The following is a 19,708-nucleotide window of genomic DNA, read 5'->3' on the forward strand; positions in this document are numbered from 1 at the left end:
TCTGCGGCCTCACCTCTTGGTCTTCCTCACAACTCTATACACACTTTTCTGTCCATTTTAAACCAAACTGCACAGAAATTAAACCTAAAAAGTTTTATTGAAATTTAATAGCTAATTAATTCAAATTGCTTCCCCTCTTCTCATTAATAAGCAGTGTTAGTATTTGAAATACTTAGTATCTTAAAATGTATGTATCTGAAAGGATGATTGTAGTAATATTCTATATTTTTATTGTCAAGAAATCCCAATCCTCTATTGATCATATGAACAAGTATCCACCACTCATATTACTCCACAGCACCAAAGTGTTGTTATCCACACATGAAAGGAATCCCACAGAATGAACCTCATCCTTGTACATTGAAGGTAGAAATAAATTGCTGAGCCCTTTTTTAAACCTGCCCCAGTTGCAAAGATTTGTGTCTTCAGTGTGAATGAAGGGTCTTGGAGATGTGTGCCGCTGAAAAGCTGGAGAACTTGTCGAGTATTGACAGATGGATTACTGCTTTATTGGTTTTGATCTTTTCATTGGATTTGCTGACAATAACACAAAGACGCCAGCCTTGTGTGTCTTTTACTGAACAAAGGGTGTGATTTAGCTTCGTTATTTCTTACTGTCATGTATTACTGAGATGAGAATGGAGCTGCCCAACTTGACCTAATTTAACATGCGCTAACCAGCTGGTAGTATGGTGTTACTGAGTGTTTCTTTTACCTCCAATGTGAGCTTCACTGGGAGATTATAGCATGCACGAAGTTCCAACTCTGCTCCCATGCAAACAGTTTTTATTCTATTTGATGGTTTGCAGATTCACAATCCAATGGCGTAAAAAGTAAAAACAAGTTTACTTTCAACATATTGCAACATAGATTCGATCCACAGAGGATTTCATCTATTTGCTGTTTATCTGGGTAAATTCAGTTCAATTTTATTTATATAGCGCCAATTACAGGTCAAATTGTCTCAAGACGCTTTACAGAACCCATATGCCTGAACCCCCAGAGCAGCCCCAAGGCAACAGTGGCAAGGAAAACACCCCTTTTAACAGGGAAAAAACCTTGAGCAGAACCCGGCTCTTTATGTAGGGGGACCAATCTACCTGCTGGCTGGTGGGTTGAGAGGGACAGAAGAGGTAGAGAGGTAGAGATAGAGGTAGAGAGGTAGAAGGATAGAGGTAGAGAGGTGGAGGGATGGGAGAAGAGGGGGGTGGGGAACAAGGAACATGTAACACACAGTTGGATACATGCATGATAAGATAGATGATACGTACAAAGTACAAGATAGCATTGAAATTGATTCATAGTTTACTGTTATGGTGTACGGCTCTGGCATTAAATATACTACGTATATAGCTGGTAGTAAAATTCAAACAGTAAGTAGATGAGCATATCAAGTAAAGTGAGGGTGATGCAGAGTAGATCGGTGGAAATGGGCAGCTGGAAGCAGTGGGCTGGAGGAAGGTCAGCAGCAGCATCCCACAGTGGACATGATGGAGACCAGTTAGTGGGAGAACAACCGCAGATGTGATGCATCCAGCTCTGGGACCAGGGACACTCGGAGAAAGGACACAGAAAGAAACAGAGTGAATGTAATGCAATAATGGTATATATAGTAAATACATAGGTAGTTAGAGAAGGGCTCAGTGCATCCAGAGAGGTTCCCCAGCAGCCTAGGCCTATAGCAGCATAACTAGGGGCAAACTAAAGGGACTTCAAGAGGGGAAGTCAGTTGTGCAAATGAAAACACCAGCTGACCCCCCCAGGGTCACCCAAGTCAGCCCTAACTATAAGATTTGTAAAAAAAAAAGGAAGGTTTTAAGCCTGGTCTTAAAAATAGAGAGGGTGTCCGCCTCCTGAACCTAAACTGGGAGCTGGTTCCACAGGAGAGGTGCCTGATAACTGAAGGCTCTGCCTCCCATTCTACTTTTAGAGATTCTAGGAACAACAAGTAAGCCTGCAGTCTGAGAGCGAAGAGTTCTGCTAGGATAATATGGTACTATCAGATCTTTAAGATATGATGGAGATTGGTTGTTAAGAGCTTTATATGTCAGAAGAAGGATTTTGAATTCTATTCTAGATTTAACAGGAAGCCAATGAAGAGAAACCAATATAGGAAAAATATGATCTCTCTTGCTAACTCCCGTCAGTACTCTGGCTGCAGCATTTTGGATCAGCTGTAGATGTTTCAGAGAGCTATTGGGACAACCTGATAATAAGGAATTACAGTAGTCAAGCCTAGAAGTAACAAATGCATGGACTAGTTTTTCTGCATCACTCTGAGACAGGATGTTCCTAATTTTTACAATATTTCTCAGGTGGAAAAAGGAAGTCCTACAGATTTGTTTTGTGTGAGTTAAAGGACATGTCCTGGTCAAAGATAATGCCAAGGTTCCTCACAGTACTACTGGAGGCCAATGTAATGCCATCCAGAGTAACTATATGCTTTGAAAGCGAGTTTCTAAGATGTTTGGGGCCAAATACAATGACTTCAGTCTTGTCTGAATTTAGTAGTAGGAAATTACAGGTCATCCAGGTCTTTATGTCCTTAAGACAATCTTGCAGTCTTGCTAGCTGATTAAAAAGCAAACAGACAAAGCCTAAAAAGGCACATTTAACAGCGAAACTGAGCAAGAAAATATTAGTAAAAAGGCTTTCTTAACAGCAGCTTAGTTGGTCAGCACTGCTGATTATTTAAAGAAGTAAAGCTCACATTAGTAACTTGTAGTCATTGTTTACTTGTGGCTTACTGTTGTATTTCTTACACTATAAACTTTGGACTTAAAAAGTTTAGCTGAAGTTACGTAGAACTAATTTCAGCGAGGCCATGGTTCTCTCCCGGAAACTGGTGGATTGCTCCTTCCTGGTTGGGGGGGAGTTGCTTCCCAAAGCGAAGGAATTCAAGTATCTCAGGATCTTGTTCATGATGATGGGAAAATGGAGCGAGAGAAGGACAGGGGGATTGGTGTGGCGGCAGCAGTAATGCGGACGTTGTATCGAACCATCGTGGTGAAGAGGGAGCTGAGCTGCAAGGCGAAGCTCTCAATTTACCAGTTCATCTATGTTCCAGCCCTCACCTATGGTCATGAGCTCTGGGTAGTAACCGAAGGTACAAGATCACAGGATACAACCAGCCGAAATGAGTTTCCTCCACAGGGTAGCTGGGCTCAGCCTTAGAGGTAGGGTGAAAAGTGTGGACATCCGGAGGGAGCTCGGAGTAGAGCCACTGCTCCTACACGTCGAATGGAACCAGTTGAGGTGGGTTGGACATCTGATTCGGATGCCTCCAGGGAGACTTCCTTTGGCGCTATTCCAAACACGTCTGCCTGGGAGGAGACCACAGGTTAGACCCAGAACCCGCTGGAGGGATTATGTATCTCGTCTGGCCTGGGAACGCCTCGGGATCCCCCAGGAAGAGCTGGAAAGCGTTGCTGGGGGGAAGGGACGTCTGGAATGACCTGCTTCGCCTGCTGCCTCCGTGACCCGGCCCTGGATAAGCGGAAGAAGATGGATGGATGGATGGATGGATGGATGGACGGATGGATGGATGGATGGATGGATGGATGGATGGATAATTTCAGCATTAATTTTTTGGGCCATACCAGTAACTTAGATGCCAATAACAGCAAAGGTCAACAAGTGAATCCCAATAAAATTATTTGTGGGTTAACCACGTAGACTGTATGTAAAACATGAATGCTGCGACCTATTGGCTTATGTTCTACTGTTGTGAAGCATCAAGTTTGGAATTTGGCCCTCATTATATTTGTCTTTTAAAACCAGACGGAACGAACGGTGATGTGGAAGCAACCTGTCAATCACAAAGTAAACTCAACATAAAACATACACTGCATTATCTATTTTACTCTAAATGTACCAAATAAAGTTCATGTAGTACTCCAAACATCTTTAGTCATGTGGTTGAGACAATAAACTCATTAGGAAAATGTCTAATGAAGTAAGATGTTTCTCATAGCCTCTAATGCAATCAGAATTCTTTTTGCAACCACAGGAGTCGCCCGCGGCTGTCCATTAGAAAGAAAGCAGGTTGAAGACACTTTTGTGTTGGTGCCGCTTTTCAAACCTGGAGGCAACATTCATCTTTTACATCTACAGTCTATGGTTAAGCACTGATTCTAAAGGCACTTAAAAGAGGTACATTTTGAGAATTTTAGTACTAATTACTTAATATCTCATACTGAAGTTAACGCATGTTCTCCCTGTACATGTGTGGGTTTCCTCTGGGAACTCTGGCTTCCTCCCACAGTCCAAAAATATGCTGAGGTTAATTGGTAATTCTAAATTGTCCGTAGGTGTGAATGTGAGTGTGATTGTTTGTCTCTATGTGTAGCCCTGTGATAGACTGGTGACCCCTGCCTTCACCCTAAGTCAGCTGGGATAGACTCCAGCCCCCATGACCCTAATGAGGACTAAGCGGTGTATAGATAATGGACTGATGAATATTGACGTTAACACCACAGTTGGAAATAATGCTACAACTTGCTGCTGGCTAGCTTTCTTAGGTCCACCGATACGACACAGCTCTCTGGGTGGACGGAACCAGACAGCAGGTTCTGAGTATACCAGTTAGACTTGGGTATATAGTGGACACGGTGCATACCACATAGTTGCATAGGCCTTGAGCAGCAGATCTTGGCTTCAATTCGCAGCAATTGTCTCAGCTCTAAGACTTAGATATGAATATATACCTACAGGAAAGTGCTGCTGAGTTCTGAATTTTGTTATTAAAGCTGCAGTATGCAGAAATCTGAAAAAAGGCAAATCAATAAATGCAAATATTTGAAAAAATACAGACAAGCACGGGCATATCCACACATTTGATTCAGACAGGATACAAACCCAGCTCTGCCCAGAGAAAGTCCTTCTCTAACCCACTGCTTTAACCACATCCTGTCCTCACTGTGGACTTTGCCGCTTTTTAGAGAATCTCCCATGATGGGCTAGAATTTGTAGAGTATGAGACCAATGCCAATAGGAGGTGCTGAAGTTTAGTTTTCTCTCAGACCTCTTGAAATGCAACATGCTAAAAGGTTCATATTGAACTTTTGACCAACAGTCCAAAAAAAAAATAAATACTGCCAACCACACCTATAAGGTAGACGAAAACACTTACTATGAAAATGTAACAATTTAACACTTATCCAATCATAAAATTTTTCAGTACTGTGTATATCAAGTTGAGTGACTCCAGTTCATCTCCAACTTTACAAGCGGTTGCAGAGGATCCCTCACAGACTTCCCACCCACAAATACTGGGAATCGTGTTTATCATATCTTGTGAGCAAACAAAAAAACGCTGCGAAAAATCTGCTACCTGTGATAACTACAAAAAAACAACTCCTTTAGAGACATTATGATAACTCGTTGAAAGCGCTGCAGGTTGTGGAGCTAACTTGAGGACTTCTTATGGGTTTGTGTGAAGCCATGTGAAGATAGATGCATGTATCTGTGTGCGATGCAGATGGAGGCCCTGTGAACAGGAGTGAAGGTGGCGATATGTGTTTCCCGAACATGCCCATCTGCCTCCCATGCTGGCCAGGCTGCAAGAGCTGTCAGGACGGCACCCCCTGCTGGGTGCAGGAGGGCGGGCTTCTCAGGGCCGGTGTGCTGGCTGTCCAGGGGGTCTTCATGCTCCTCATCTTTGTCAGCATGCTGGTGGCCTACCGCCATCGTCGGAACCGGGTGAGTCAAGTCCTTTGGCTCTGCAAGGCCCCCATACGGATGGAGTTTAGATGCAAGGGCGGCGGTAAAGCTGTTGTGTTGGGTTTTAAATGATGCAGTGTTTATTTGGCAGAAGTGGGGTTTTTTTCATTACATAAGACTTTTAGTCAGAATTCATCGATGAATCACAGATGTCACAGAAAGGGAAAATTAATTTAGATGGTTTCTTGTGAGAAAGAAGATGCAAAAACCAATTGAGAGCTTAAAAAATGCTCCTTTTCTGAGTTAGCTTTTGTTGCATTAGTGTCAGGTGGACATTATATGTACACTACCGCTCAAAAGTTTGGGGTCACCCAGACAATTTCATGTTTTCCATGAAAACTCACACTTTTATTCATGTGCTAACATAATTGTACAAGGGTTTTCTAATCATCAATTAGCCTTTCAACACCATTAACTAACACAATGTAGCATTAGAACACAGGAGTGATAGTTGCTGGAAATGTTCCTCTGTACCTCTATGGAGATATTCCATTAAAAATCAGCTGTTTCCAGCTAGAATAGTCATTTACCACATTAACAATGTCTAGACTGTATTTCTGATTAATTTAATGTTATCTTCATTGAAAAAAACTGCTTTTCTTTCAAAAATAAGGACATTTCTAAGTGACCCCAAACTTTTGAACAGTAGTGTTTGCTCACAGAGGAATAATTTAATTAGTATTTCAAAAAAGCATAAACATGATGCAGGATTTTCTTCAGTGGTGGAATGTAACTAAATACATTCATTGAACTAATGTACTCAAACATAATATTGAGGTGCTAGCTCTTTACTTGAGTATATATGATTTAATCAGCTATATACTTAGACTATACTTCCCAACCTTTCTGGTGTGCCTGAAAAGAATTAGTCCAAATTTATGCAGGGTTGTTGTTTCCTTTCCAATTGATCTTTCACAGCCCCTTTCAGGTTTTATTTGAGACCATGTGAAGCAGACTGATTTCAAATGTTTGGGGACTGCTGCGAGTAACTAAAACTCACTTCACCTTGAGCTGCCCCAACAGCAAAATGCCGTCTACATATTGATAAAGATCAGTTTTAATAATAAAGTCTACTGTGTCAGTCACAGGGGCCTAATTTCTGCACTTGTACTTTTGATATTTAACCAGCTGATAATACTTTTACTATATGACATTTACTTCAGTGGACCTTTAAATTAAGGGCATTTATGTGTAATGGACTATTTTTACATTGTGGGTGTAAAGGATCTGAATAGTTCTGGCTTTTTATACATATTCTGAGTAATACTAAACTCTGAGCTGAGGTTATAAAAGGCAGGATAATAATCATGGCTATTATGTCAAAGGCTTCTTTTTGTTGCTGGATATTAAACTATTCACGGTTCCACATCATCCTTTGGAAGCCATAAATATATATATTTTAAGGCAAACAAATGTGTGGACTATTAAATGCAAAAAAAGTTTCGGTGAAGCATTATGTGTTGAGTCAACTGCTTTTTGGATCAGGCCACAATCTGACTGTTCTAATTTCACTTAAAAAAAAGAATTTAGGTACATTAGGTTTGGGTAGGGGTATTTTAAAGGCTAGTTGGACCTGCTAAGGCTTCCTGTGTAGACCTAATTAATTTGGAGGACAGAAAACCCTAGTGTCATGTCTCTCAGAAAGAGTAAATGACCCTCAAGTAAGAAATACAGCACCTAGTCTGACAGTGGAGTGGGACTGTGGCTCTCCAATGTGAAGGTCTAGAATATATATATATATTTTTTTGTAAATAGGCAACATGCACTTCTTTGGGCTACAGCGTCTCTTATTTGTTGTTTTTCTCCTCCTCCATCTTCAGAGGATCCGGGCGTCCGGCCTCCTGCTGCTGGAGACGATCTTGTTCGGCTCTCTGCTCCTCTACTTCCCGGTGAGTTTGTGAGCGAGCCGGCAGGCTGAGAGTGTTGCAGATTAGAGCTCTTTACAGATCACTGCACAGCACAGCACCCAGGATTATATCATAATGGACGATTTGTGGGAGGGTGAATGGGGTGAGGGCACGCGTGTGTGTAATGGCCTGGGTGGGAACATAGCCCACAGTTTTCATAACGTCCTTCTGCTCCAGTCATAGATTATCAATCAATCTTTCGATTCATTTCACCAATTAAAGAGGCGTTAATGTAAGCTGGCTGCTATTTTTTATCCATCTGAAAGTGTCAGTCGATATGAGCTGGTGTCTGCAGAGGGATTCAAAGCTGCGACTGTGCTGCTGCACATTATTGATCATAGATTTTGTTTAATGTGCTGTGTTTGTGTGTGAGCATGTTCATGGACTGCTAGCTCCGCTACTCTGAACTGCACACTGGTGGCATACTGTCCAGAAATACAACAGGTGATCATCATGGTCAGGGCATGAAATAGTTGTATATTTAACAAGTGATAAGAACTGGAGGAATATTTAGATCTTTCTTAGTACCCCTTAGTCCTTAACCATTGCTAGTTGTATTGTTGTAGACAGTACATTTTAAAAAATAAAAGTCACGGGTAACAACAACACCAGTAGAATTTCTGAAGCTACAGTTTGAGGCTTGGGTTTGATATTGTAACTTGCTCAAAAAGGCATTTGAAGGAAGGTTGCTTTTCTATGTTTAGTCTGACCAGCAAAAGCAGTCCATCGACCTGTGGCTCCAGTCTGTGATTAATGTTTACATACATCTCTAAGCCCCCCGCAGTGTACTATAGCCCATAAATTATAGCACAGTCAAATGCACCACGTAATACATAATGCGTTTGTGCAGCTTGGTTCATGTCTGGTTGCATTCTGCTCTCTTGAGCTCTGATGCTACAGTCCAACCTCAGGCATGACACGCAGAAAAGAAAAATTTGAGCAGAGTTAACTTTTATTTTTGTTCAAAACCTCAAATTACTGAAGCAGCAACCAAAACGAGAGCAATTACCAATAAAGCTGAGAGACAATTACCCATTTTTAAAGTTTACAAAAATTTTTTTACAAAAAAGACAGAAAGATGTAGATATGACTTACCTCTGATTAGAGGCATTAGACATTAGAAGAAAATGTTCTTCACAGTTTCCGTAAAATGTGTCTGTCTGTTTGATGCAGTATAAACAACATTATTTGTCAGATTTTTTAATTTCTAACATACTGCAAGTGTTTAGGATCCAGATGTTTGATATGTAGCAAAAAACAGGGTGGCATAGTCAGTAAAGCAGGGCTTCTGAAAAATAAATGTAAAAATATGCATGTCCCAAAACTGTGGGTAAAATATGCAGTAAAATTTGCTTGCACTTGATCACAGCGAGAGTGATGCAAAGGATTAGACAAGAACATACAAAATAGGGATCAAGCTACTTTGCAGTTATGAAATTAAAGCTGAAAAATAAGCTGTGAAGATGTGAAAATGGACAGGTATGGAGAAGATGAGCTAAAACCTCTCATCATTTTGGGACTGTGGTGTAAGAGTTTTGTTTGGTAAAACTCAAAGGTGAACGGCAGCCCACAGAGCTGACTGTAGTTCTGAGAGTCTGAGATGAAAGGTCAGAGTTCACTCTGTCATCTCACTGGGGTGTCGCTGGGTTGGTCTTTCTATTTCATCTACAAACAGATCACCTGCTGGAAGGGATGTTCTTGACAAAACCAGCAACACACTCAAGACCCGTTCTATGCCGGCATGTTTTTCATTATTACTAATACTAGTTATATTCGCATTGACTGCATTTATTAAAAGACTGCAGGAGAACAAAGAAGAATTTCTGTATGTACACATTCACACCATCTTCAGCAGAGACTTCAGTAAAGCTAAAGCTTGTCTCTCAAATCCATCTGAACTTCTAAATGTACCAGTAAGTTTTTATGTCAGCAACATGTTCAGAGTAAAAGAATTTGAATTAGATGTTTAGTGCAACAGTCTCGGAGTGGTAATTTTCCATCTTTGTGCATTTGTACATCTCTTTTGAACAGTTTTCATGGCAGGGCAAACAAACTGTGCACACAGCAATGACATATCACTTCTTAAAGCTGAGGTAGGCAGTATTTCTTTAGGCAAAACTACCGCAGTAAATGTAGTTTCTTCCAGCTTTCTGCCTACAGAAAGTCCAGCAGTTTTGGAGAAACATTTTCATTTGTTGGACTTTTGTTTTGGCCACTAGAAAATTGACGTTCAACAGTTACACACTTTGAGCTCTGTTTCTGGTCTCTACCAGCACCTTGGGAAAATATCTGGCTCCTTAGCTGGTAAATGTTCTGCAAAGGCCCCTATGAACACTGGTCACTTCTCCATCGAAGCTGTGACGACAATCACATTCGATTGGGCCAAGTGCCATTTCCACATTACATTCAACATGGTTTAAATCTAAACTACATGCAGCCATTTTAACAGATTGGCACGCACATTTGACACGCAACATAGTGTTGGTAGGTGCTATAATGATTACCGAGGCCATGTTCTGCATATAGTAAATGGAACTTGTCGATGTACACAATAATTAGGCTACTACCACAAACATCCTGTTGAGAGACTTTGTACGGGAAAACCCTGATATCACTGACAAGTATTTTGGCTCTAATAATCTGATCAGATTTTACCAGTAAAATAATATCCTGACATGTATGATGGAGCTCACGACTCAACCTGAGGATGGCTGCAAAATGAGGATGAAGATGGTTACAAATGTTTAAAAACTGGAGAAGAAAATCACACGTGTCGTTCGACATTAGATCTTGACTAATCCTCTCTCCATGTTTATAAATCTGCTACTAGTTTAGGCTTAAATCTTTTGCTTGTATGATCTAATACTGTCTAATCTGGGATGTATCACAAATATGGCAGCTCTTTTCATCACTGTGGTGGGTATATGTGAATGAACCCTTAGGAACATTAATGCAACAGTGACATGTGTCAGTATAACACAATGTTGTCACTTTAACAGATTGATAAAGCAGCAATGTTAGGTCACCTGTGTCTGCAGAAGGCTTACGTTCATTAGATCTTTCTGCAGAGTGATATTTTACAGCTGTTCTTCTGAAAACGGTTGTCTGCTGCAGACAGAAATGTCACTGTAAGAGTAGTGGGAGTGAACCACAACAGGTAAGTTGTGAGCTCTACAACAAAACAGCGAGCTGAAGCTCGGTTGTTGGTTAGCTGCAGATTCCATGAACAGTTCTATGTCATTTCATACACCAATCAGGCATAGCATTATGACCACAGACAGGTGAAGTGAATAACACTGATTATCTCTTCAGTGTGATGCTTTGGGAAATGTTCTGTTGGGTAACCTTGGGTCCTGCCATCCATGTGGATGTTACTTTGACACGTACCACCTACCTAAGCATTGTTGCAGACCATGTACACCCATTCATGGAAATGGTATTTCCTGATGGCTGTGGCCTCTTTCAGCAGGATAATGTGCCGTGCCACAAAGCAAAAATGGTTCAAGAAGGGTTTGAGGAGCACAACAATAAGTTTGAGATGTTGGCTTCACCTCCAAATTCCCCACATCTCATCCCAATCCAATATCTGTGGGATGTGCTGGACAAACAAGTTCAATCCATGGAGGCCCCACCTCACAACTTCCAGGACTTAAAGGATCTGCTGCTAACATCTTGGTGCCAGATACCACAGCACACCTTCAGGGGTCTAGTGGAGCCCAGATACCACAGCACACCTTCAGGGGTCTAGTGGAGCCCAGATACCACAGCACACCTTCAGGGGTCTAGTGGAGCCCAGATACCACAGCACACCTTCAGGGGTCTAGTGGAGCCCAGATACCACAGCACACCTTCAGGGGTCTAGTGGAGTCCAGATACCACAGCACACCTTCAGGGGTCTAGTGGAGCCCAGATACCACAGCACACCTTCAGGGGTCTAGTGGAGTCCAGATACCACAGCACACCTTCAGGGGTCTGGTGGAGTCCATGCCTCAATGGGTCAGGACTGTTTTAGCAGCAAAAGGGGACCAACACTATATTAGGCAGGTAATCATAATGTTATGCCTGATAAGTGTATATTGCCATAAAAAAACAATGCTTACAGCCTCTTTAGGATATTTACATTATTACAAGACAGTTTTTTCGTGAAAGTGAAACCAACGTAGGCTTTGTACTCTAAATATAGTCTTGGCTGGCTGCCCCTTAAACAATGAAGGGGAATATCTTCCACAAAGTATCAACTAAAAACATTTTACAGTTAGATTATAAGGCTGCTGGTTGTGAGTTTTTTTCTGGGAAATATTGCTTTCAATTTTAAGAAATGCCATTACTATTTCAAGCCAAAATCCTGCTGCAATATGGTGGGCGGGTGCATCTGACAGCTGGTATTTGCTGCATCTACGTGTATCTGGGAGGTATTATATAGATCATGTTTGCCATGTTGGGTTTAGGATGCTAATTAGCACTAAAAGCAGCTGAGGCTGGATTTATGAACTGTCCTAACTAAACGGAACTGAATTGGGAAACCCATTTCTCACTGTCAGGATGGAAAATCAGAGGGTCTTATAACAGTTCATCCTGAGGGAACTATAAATGTCTACACCAGATTTCATGGCAATACATCCAGTATTTGTGGAGAGATTTCACTCAAAAAGCCAAGTATCCAGTAGTCGGTGACAGTGCTCTGGATCATACTCTGGGGATCATGAAAGTCTGGTTCAGTATGAAAACTGCATCTGCTGGTAGAGCTGGAGGAAAAGACATGGTGTCACCATGTCAACCAGCTGAGGTTTCCATTTTAGAGCCCTGTGTGGACATTACTGGTGCTAAAGTTAAACAGACACTTCATTTTTCAACCAATCTGCTTATGGAATTAATTGTATTAAGGAGGATGTGAGTTATATGGAAAGGTTGGAAGATCATCTGTAGCATTAAGGAAGCATCAGCGTACTAATGTCTTTATTTACTGTTTACAGTCGTACTGTTCGAACTGCAGGGATTAGCTGAGTTCAGAGCAAACAAAGGAGGTCACAGGAGGAACTGGCTGTAGAAGCTGGCTAACAGCACTATGCACCGAAATGAGATGGAAAACCTGGAAACCTTCATTTGGTTAAACATGGGGCTCCTAGTTTCACAGGGGTCACTGGTATTTCTTGGGCTCTGCTCACTTTCTGTAGCTTTCGATCGACCAATCAGATTACACGCTCCTGCAGTGCATCTATAAACTAGACCCCAATCTGCCTTTGAGTGCTCGTCATCTCCGCTGATTAAACCTACCCTTCTCCAGAGGTTTACCGCACATTGTCTTTGATTCTCTATGGATTCCCTCTGAGCAGTTTATCCTTTACGAGTGCTTTGAACACAATGTAAAGTTGCATTCACATTTTAGGCTTTAGCTGATGCTCTTATGCAGAGTGACTGACACTGACTGTCACAGCAGAATAAGCTTTAATTCCTGGATTACAGTCATCTACTCGACTGTTACGTACTGAACCGAGGCAAAGGGACAACCTGTTGTTGAAAATGATGTACTGAAAAACAAAATCGTATATTAATGCTGATGAGATGTGCTGTTACACTACCTTTCAAAAGTTTGGGGTCACCCAGACAATTTCATGTTTCCCATGAAAACTCACACTTTATTCATGTGCTAACATAATTGCACAAGGGTTTTCTAATCATCAACTAGCCTTTCAACTCCATTAGCTAAGACAATGTAGCATTAGAACACAGGAGTGATGGTTGCTAGAAATGTTCCTCTATACCCTTATGTAGATATTCCCATAAAAATCTGTTGTTTCCAGCTAGAATAGTTATTTACCATATTAACAATGTCTAGGCTGGATTTATCATTCATTTAATGTTATTTTCATTGAAAAAAAACAACTGCCTTTCTTTCAACAATAAGGACATTTCTAAGTGTAAAATTCGTATTAATAAAATTGGTGGTAGCAGTACTTATGATAATAGTAGCAAACAAGAAAAAAAGACATTATAAGAATAGTACAAGCAGTTGCAGTATTACTAATGACGCTATTAGTAGCACCAGTAATAGCAACAGTCAGAGTAGCAGCAGCAGTTACAGTAGCAGGAGTATTAATTTAGGAGTTTAAATAGCGACTACTTTCATTATTTATCAATTTGTAGATTGTTTTCTCAACAGATCAATTACTCATTTTGGAGGAGTCAACAGCAGTTGTAAAACAATTTTGTTCTGACAAACTTTACAATGCATTGTCATAACATTTGGTTCAGTTTACTTTATATTAAAACAAAAGCAGCTAATTGTCACTGATGAGCAGCTCAATATACACAATGCAAGGCAATTTTACTTGGAAAAGCGCAACCAGTTACAATAGTTATCAGTTCTTTTTTTTCAATCACCAAACTGATTATTTATGTTCTATTACTACCTGTAACAACAGTATCATTACAACTGCTGGAACTGGTACTTGAAATATGGCAGTGTCAGTAGTGGTAATAACAATAAACGTTGTTGTGAAAATTTGAAACTGGCTACTAGAAATTTGGTTCAGATGTCTATACTGATGTGGTTTTTATGGAGTAAAAATTTCTGCTATGAACATTTGAGCCCAAGTCTTTATAAATACAGTATTTACATATAGTGTATCTCCATGCAGGATAGTAGAGTTTTGACAAAAAGAGGAAAAAATATGGATTTATTGTGTATTAACTTTACTGCAAAGTATTTAACAAACTAGTTCACAACTTACCATGAAGACTCTGCACCATCCTCTGCTGAGACAATAGGAAAAAATAGAGTTGGAGCCAGTAATGACCATGCAAGTACAATTCATGTTAGTTTCTTTTTTGCTAGTAATAACATGGTAATAAACAAAGAACTGCTTGTAAGTAGTAGTCATAGTAGAGGAGCTATTATGCACTAGTACCAGTGAAGGTGCCACATGTCTTATATACTGTATATGCAATTGAAATACACACCAACAGACACTGTGGTCCACACTGTTGTTGTGGTTTTAATCTCAGTAAGCGTCTCTCTCCACTTCTGCAGGTCTTCATTCTGTACTTCAAGCCGAGCACCTTCAGGTGTATTCTGCTCCGCTGGGTCCGGATGCTCGGTTTCTCCATCGTTTACGGCACTGTCACACTGAAGATGTACAGGTAGGTTAGCGGAGGTAATGAAAACATCAAGTGGAAGCAGCAGCTGTTTCCACTTGATTTTACAGACCTCTGTTTAATGATGTCTCATGTTAACGTCATAGAATGATGGTAAATGACGTTAAATTAATACAAACACACACAAACAAACAAAAAAACATTAAAGCATTATATGACAAACATTTCATTGGCATATATTCATGACAACAGCAGATGTCTGGTTGTGATGGTTAAAGGTCGTGAAATAAAACTTTTAAAGAGTCTTTAAATGTTTTTTAAGTGGCCTTGCCATGGACACACAGTCCACTTAGTAGTAAAATATAAATGTCTAGTTTTACATATTTGTAGCTTATAATCTGCTCAACTTTGAGAGCTTCTAAGTTGTTGAATTTTGAGAGCTATATTTGTATGATACGGACATTAGCTTTTTTAAAATGAGCAAACTGGTTCACATAAGCAAACTGTAGATGCTGACATCCACTGCAGACAATAGTTAATGTCTGCATCTTTACTCATGTAAAATGGCTGGGAAATAAAACTAAAACTTTCTGTAGCAGTAAAAATTGTGCATCAGCATATTGAAAATACATCGTCTGAATGTTGGCCAAATAAAATAAAACCAACATAAAGACAATCAAACTGAACTGTTCCACACCACCAATGTTTGTAGAAATGAAAAGTTGAATTATTAATCAGTAAAAGACATATTTGCTCAGTTCTATATATTGAGTTGTTTACTAATCTCAAACAAACATCTGGTGTGGGCACACTATAGAACAGCTCCATGTTTTGCTGCGATGGCACACATTTTTAAGTTATTCATCATGTACAGCATCTTGCAAAACATGCTACAGTTCATCCATGGATTCTGCCTCTTCATGTAATCTTCAGCTCAATCCCAGATCAATAACTCAGCTAATAATACCAATACTAATAATTAGCAACAATATCATTTCAGTTTATTTTCTTATTTCTATACTGTTTAGTATGTCCTAGCTCTGTGCTAAAGCACTTGCATTTAATTACTTCATATACACTTTTTAAAATTATAACAGCTCACTTTTTTACCTTTCTGATTTGGTTGTGGGCAGAAAACTTACCTGGCAGCATGACTGTAGAACAGAAAATTGAAAGTGTCATTATCCCGTATTGCCACCACATATCACAATGGTGAAAAAGTCTCACTTTAAGGTCCTTAAATACCAGATGTACACTTTCTAAATTGTGTCTGCAGCAGTCAAACGCTGACTGACCCTTGCCTCTGCACAGGGTGCTGAAGGTGTTCCTCTCACGCACAGCCCAGAGAGTGCCCTACATGTCCAGTCTCCACTTGCTGAGGATTCTGGGAGTGATGCTGATGACAGTCAGCTGGTTTCTGTGTGCGTGGACGGTGGGTGTTCTGCAGAACCGTGACAGGAACATCCCAGTGTTCATCACCACCACCACGTCAGATGGACAGGGCTTCAACTTGTGTTACCTGGACCGCTGGGACTACATGATGGCTGTGGGTGAGTTACAGCAGACACACATCATGAGAAAACATCCTTCTCATGGCTCACTTCAAAAGGCTCTTGTTACTCTGTCAAGGAAAGTGTCAGAGTTATTTGACAATCAGCGTTGGTTTGACCGTCTGTTTATCTGTTAGCAACATTACTCAAAAGCAGACTAACGAATTTCAGTGAAATTTTCAGGGAAGGTCAGAAATGACACAAGGACCAAATGTGATGCGGCTTTTAGTCTGGATCCACAGATTTGTTAAAGATTTCTGTATCATTGCGAGATAGCGGCACAGCGTCACTGTAACTATGACAACTATCAACTATCACCTGACGATCACATGACTGTGATCCTACTACAAATCCACCACTGCAGACCACAATTTTTTTTAAAGATTTCATCCGTCGGAAATCAAACAACTGAGCAGCCTTGGCAGAATACTGCGCTCTCCGAGTGTTTTTCTTGTTTTCCATGTGCCATTTTTTGGCATGAGAATTGATATAAAGCTTGGAAGGGCAAAACTATTTTTAAAAACACAAAATATACTAATATAGTAATTGCACATAATGTAGTCCCCAAGAACTCTCAGAAGGACTCCATCGAGCCTTTTAGTGCATTTAAATCAATTCAGATTACTCATATTTTCACTTCAACTCGTGCTCAAGCTAGCATTGTGTTAAAAGCAATGTTCCCTTTAATGAACTTATATTATCAGCATGGAAGAACTTGGAAACCAGTAGGAACTTCAAGGGATAATTACAGTTACAGGTCCATCACCTCCCTCAGCAATTCCAATTTTGTGCATGCCGAAGTAATGCTAAAATCGGTTTAGAAAGCAACATTGCAACAACAAAGTCAATCGGATTATCTAGATGACTTCATTTGAAGGTTAAAAGCAAACCCTAAAGTGAATCCATCCTCATTTCTTCTGCTACAGCGGAGCTTCTGTTCCTGTGCTGGGGCAGCTCCCTGTGGACCGCTGTCAGGCCGGTCCCCTCAGCCTTCCACGAACCTCGGTATATGGGCATCGCCATCCACAACGAGCTGCTTCTCTCCTCCATGTTCCACCTATTCCGGTAAACAGAAAGCGAGACCAACATGTCAGGACAGTCAGTCACATTTGCTTGAGCAATGCTTTCGTCAGCGTATTTGTGTGCCGTACTCTGCAGTACAAACACAGCATACACTGGATTTTGTGTGTTCTGCCTCCCTCAGGTTCACTTTTCCGTCTCTCCATCCTGATTGGATGCTGCTGCTCTCCTTCACACACACCCATGTCACCATCACTGTGACTCTTGCTCTGCTCTTCATTCCCAAGGTATTCAGTATCTTTCGGTCATAATGCCAAAGTAAACCTATGTTGCAGTGAAATTAGCAGAAAAGGGTCATCATGTAACTGATCTAAAATGGATGTCTTTACTCTTTACACTTGTTCTTGGCCATGTTCCAGGTTTATTTAAATTACATTAATGTGCAAATAATCTTTACAGCTGCCACGTTTTTAGCCTTTAGTCTTGTAGTCTGGAACATTTCTGTGTCTTATTACATATAATGAAATATTGGGACAAAAGCTTTTTTTTTTGGCTAAATTGAGGGTAGTAAATGAAAAGAAAATCAAATTCACTGCGATAACTGCAGCTTCCTTGTCAAAGCGCCGATCTTGCATTGCTGTGTGATCAAAGTGTCATTGTGTGTTCTCTGTAACTCAGGATTTCTACTGTGTCAAGGCTCTAGGGCTTATTGGTCCACACTCCAGAAAACATGTTTTTTTGATAGAAGAAAAACTAAGATTTTACTATTTACATTTTGAAAATCAAAAACATATCCCAGTTATAAAACCAGAGAAAAACAAACATTTTGAGTGAAAAATGTTACCAGAATATTGTCTTTTTTTTGCTCCAGCCTTTCCTGGGCGTTGCGATGCTCGCTAGCTAAATTCTCTACTACTGTTACCATGTACATTAACTCTCCCTTAGCATGTACCATTTATTCATATGGCACCAATTCACAACATAAGTCGTCTCAGGGAACTTCACATAGTAAGGTTAAGACCCTACAATATTATATTACAGACAGAAATCTTGCAAATTCAAACAAATTCCTTCAGGCAATCTCTCTGGCAACAGCAGGAAGAAAAACTCCCCTTCACCAGGAGGAAACCTCCAGCAGAACCACGCTCAGAGAGGGCAGCCATCTGCCTCGACTGGTTTGGCTGAGAGTATCAGGGACAGCATTTATCTGGCAGCTTTAGCTACTTTTAAGATGAAGAGTTTTACACAATGACTACAAGCTTTTAAATACAATGTGTAGTGTGCAGTTAGACTCATTTCAAACGTCGATGCGTTGTTAACAGCAACACCAAATAGTGACATTTCCCTCTGAACTAGTTACATGGCTTCATGTCAATATGGAGTATATTGAAATGACCCATTTTTTTTCACCGAACATTAAAGATTAGAGCAAAAGTCCCAAAAAGTAAAGCTTAGCGTAATCTTTCGTGCAGGACTATTTCTTGTAATGAAGTATTTTTACATCTACTGTCACTAGCCTGAGAGCTGACTAACTTATACAAATATGCTAGGAAAAGTTGGTGGGAGAAGAAATTCTTAATGGATTATTTAGGGACTGTCCTTTTTTGGTGAAATTTCAAGTATTGCACTCTACTCCCTGAACTTGTTTTATCGCATTTATCCAGGTTGTTTCTCCTGACTAGATCATGGCTTGTGTTGCATCTACTGTCAGATGTACGCTACTTTGGAAAAAAGAAATTAAATTGTAGAATTGTAAAAAGTAATTCAAGGGACCTATTCCAACCACTTAATTAAACACATGGTTACAAGATCAAAATATTAGTTTTGGAAATTGCATCAAGCTGATATTGCGTGTGATTTAAACTCAATTTTTAGGGTTAAATTCAATTTGAGAAAACCTAATTCATTTGGCTTGAAAACTAGATTTTTCTTCACCTTGAGTTCAAGATTTTAAGTTCCCTCCTTTATTTTACCAATCCTGGACAATTTCAGATGGTTAGGACTGCTCATTAACGCTAAATCTCTAACTCTGTGTAGCTTGTTGGTTAAATATAATTTCATGAAAAATTGTCATAACTCAAAAAACCTATGTTGTTAAACCCAAACATTGTTTTTAGAGTGTGGTTCAAGAGCCCAGCAGATCACCTGACCCATGCTCACAAAATAATTCATGCTGTGCATGAATTGTTTTTATATGTGAAATATTTACATGTGACCTGTACTTAGCCTTACACACTACTCTTACTTGTATGTGTTCCACAGTTTCTCTATGTGTCTAAGCCTGGAAGAGAGGAGATTGCAGCAGAAGTTTATGAAGATGAGGTGGATCTGCGGCGCTCTGGCTCGTACCTCAACAGCAGTTTTCACTCTGCTTGGAGTGAACACAGTGTGGACCCGGATGACTTTCGGGTAAAC

General features: G+C 40.2%; 1 protein-coding gene across 1 annotated transcript in view; it reads left to right on the top strand.

Moving 5' to 3' along the window:
- Positions 1-19,708, top strand: part of gpr179 (G protein-coupled receptor 179) — a 42,862-nt gene that overhangs the window by 17,483 nt on the left and 5,671 nt on the right. Inside the window, exons 4-10 of the mRNA XM_035950890.2 lie at positions 5,480-5,700; positions 7,542-7,610; positions 14,659-14,768; positions 16,035-16,273; positions 17,200-17,338; positions 17,478-17,580; positions 19,556-19,702. Coding sequence (XP_035806783.1) covers positions 5,480-5,700; positions 7,542-7,610; positions 14,659-14,768; positions 16,035-16,273; positions 17,200-17,338; positions 17,478-17,580; positions 19,556-19,702 — 1,028 coding nt within the window. The remainder of the gene's footprint in view (positions 1-5,479; positions 5,701-7,541; positions 7,611-14,658; positions 14,769-16,034; positions 16,274-17,199; positions 17,339-17,477; positions 17,581-19,555; positions 19,703-19,708) is intronic.

Source organism: Amphiprion ocellaris, chromosome 4, assembly GCF_022539595.1.
Source record: "Amphiprion ocellaris isolate individual 3 ecotype Okinawa chromosome 4, ASM2253959v1, whole genome shotgun sequence".
NCBI lineage: Eukaryota > Metazoa > Chordata > Actinopteri > Pomacentridae > Amphiprion > Amphiprion ocellaris.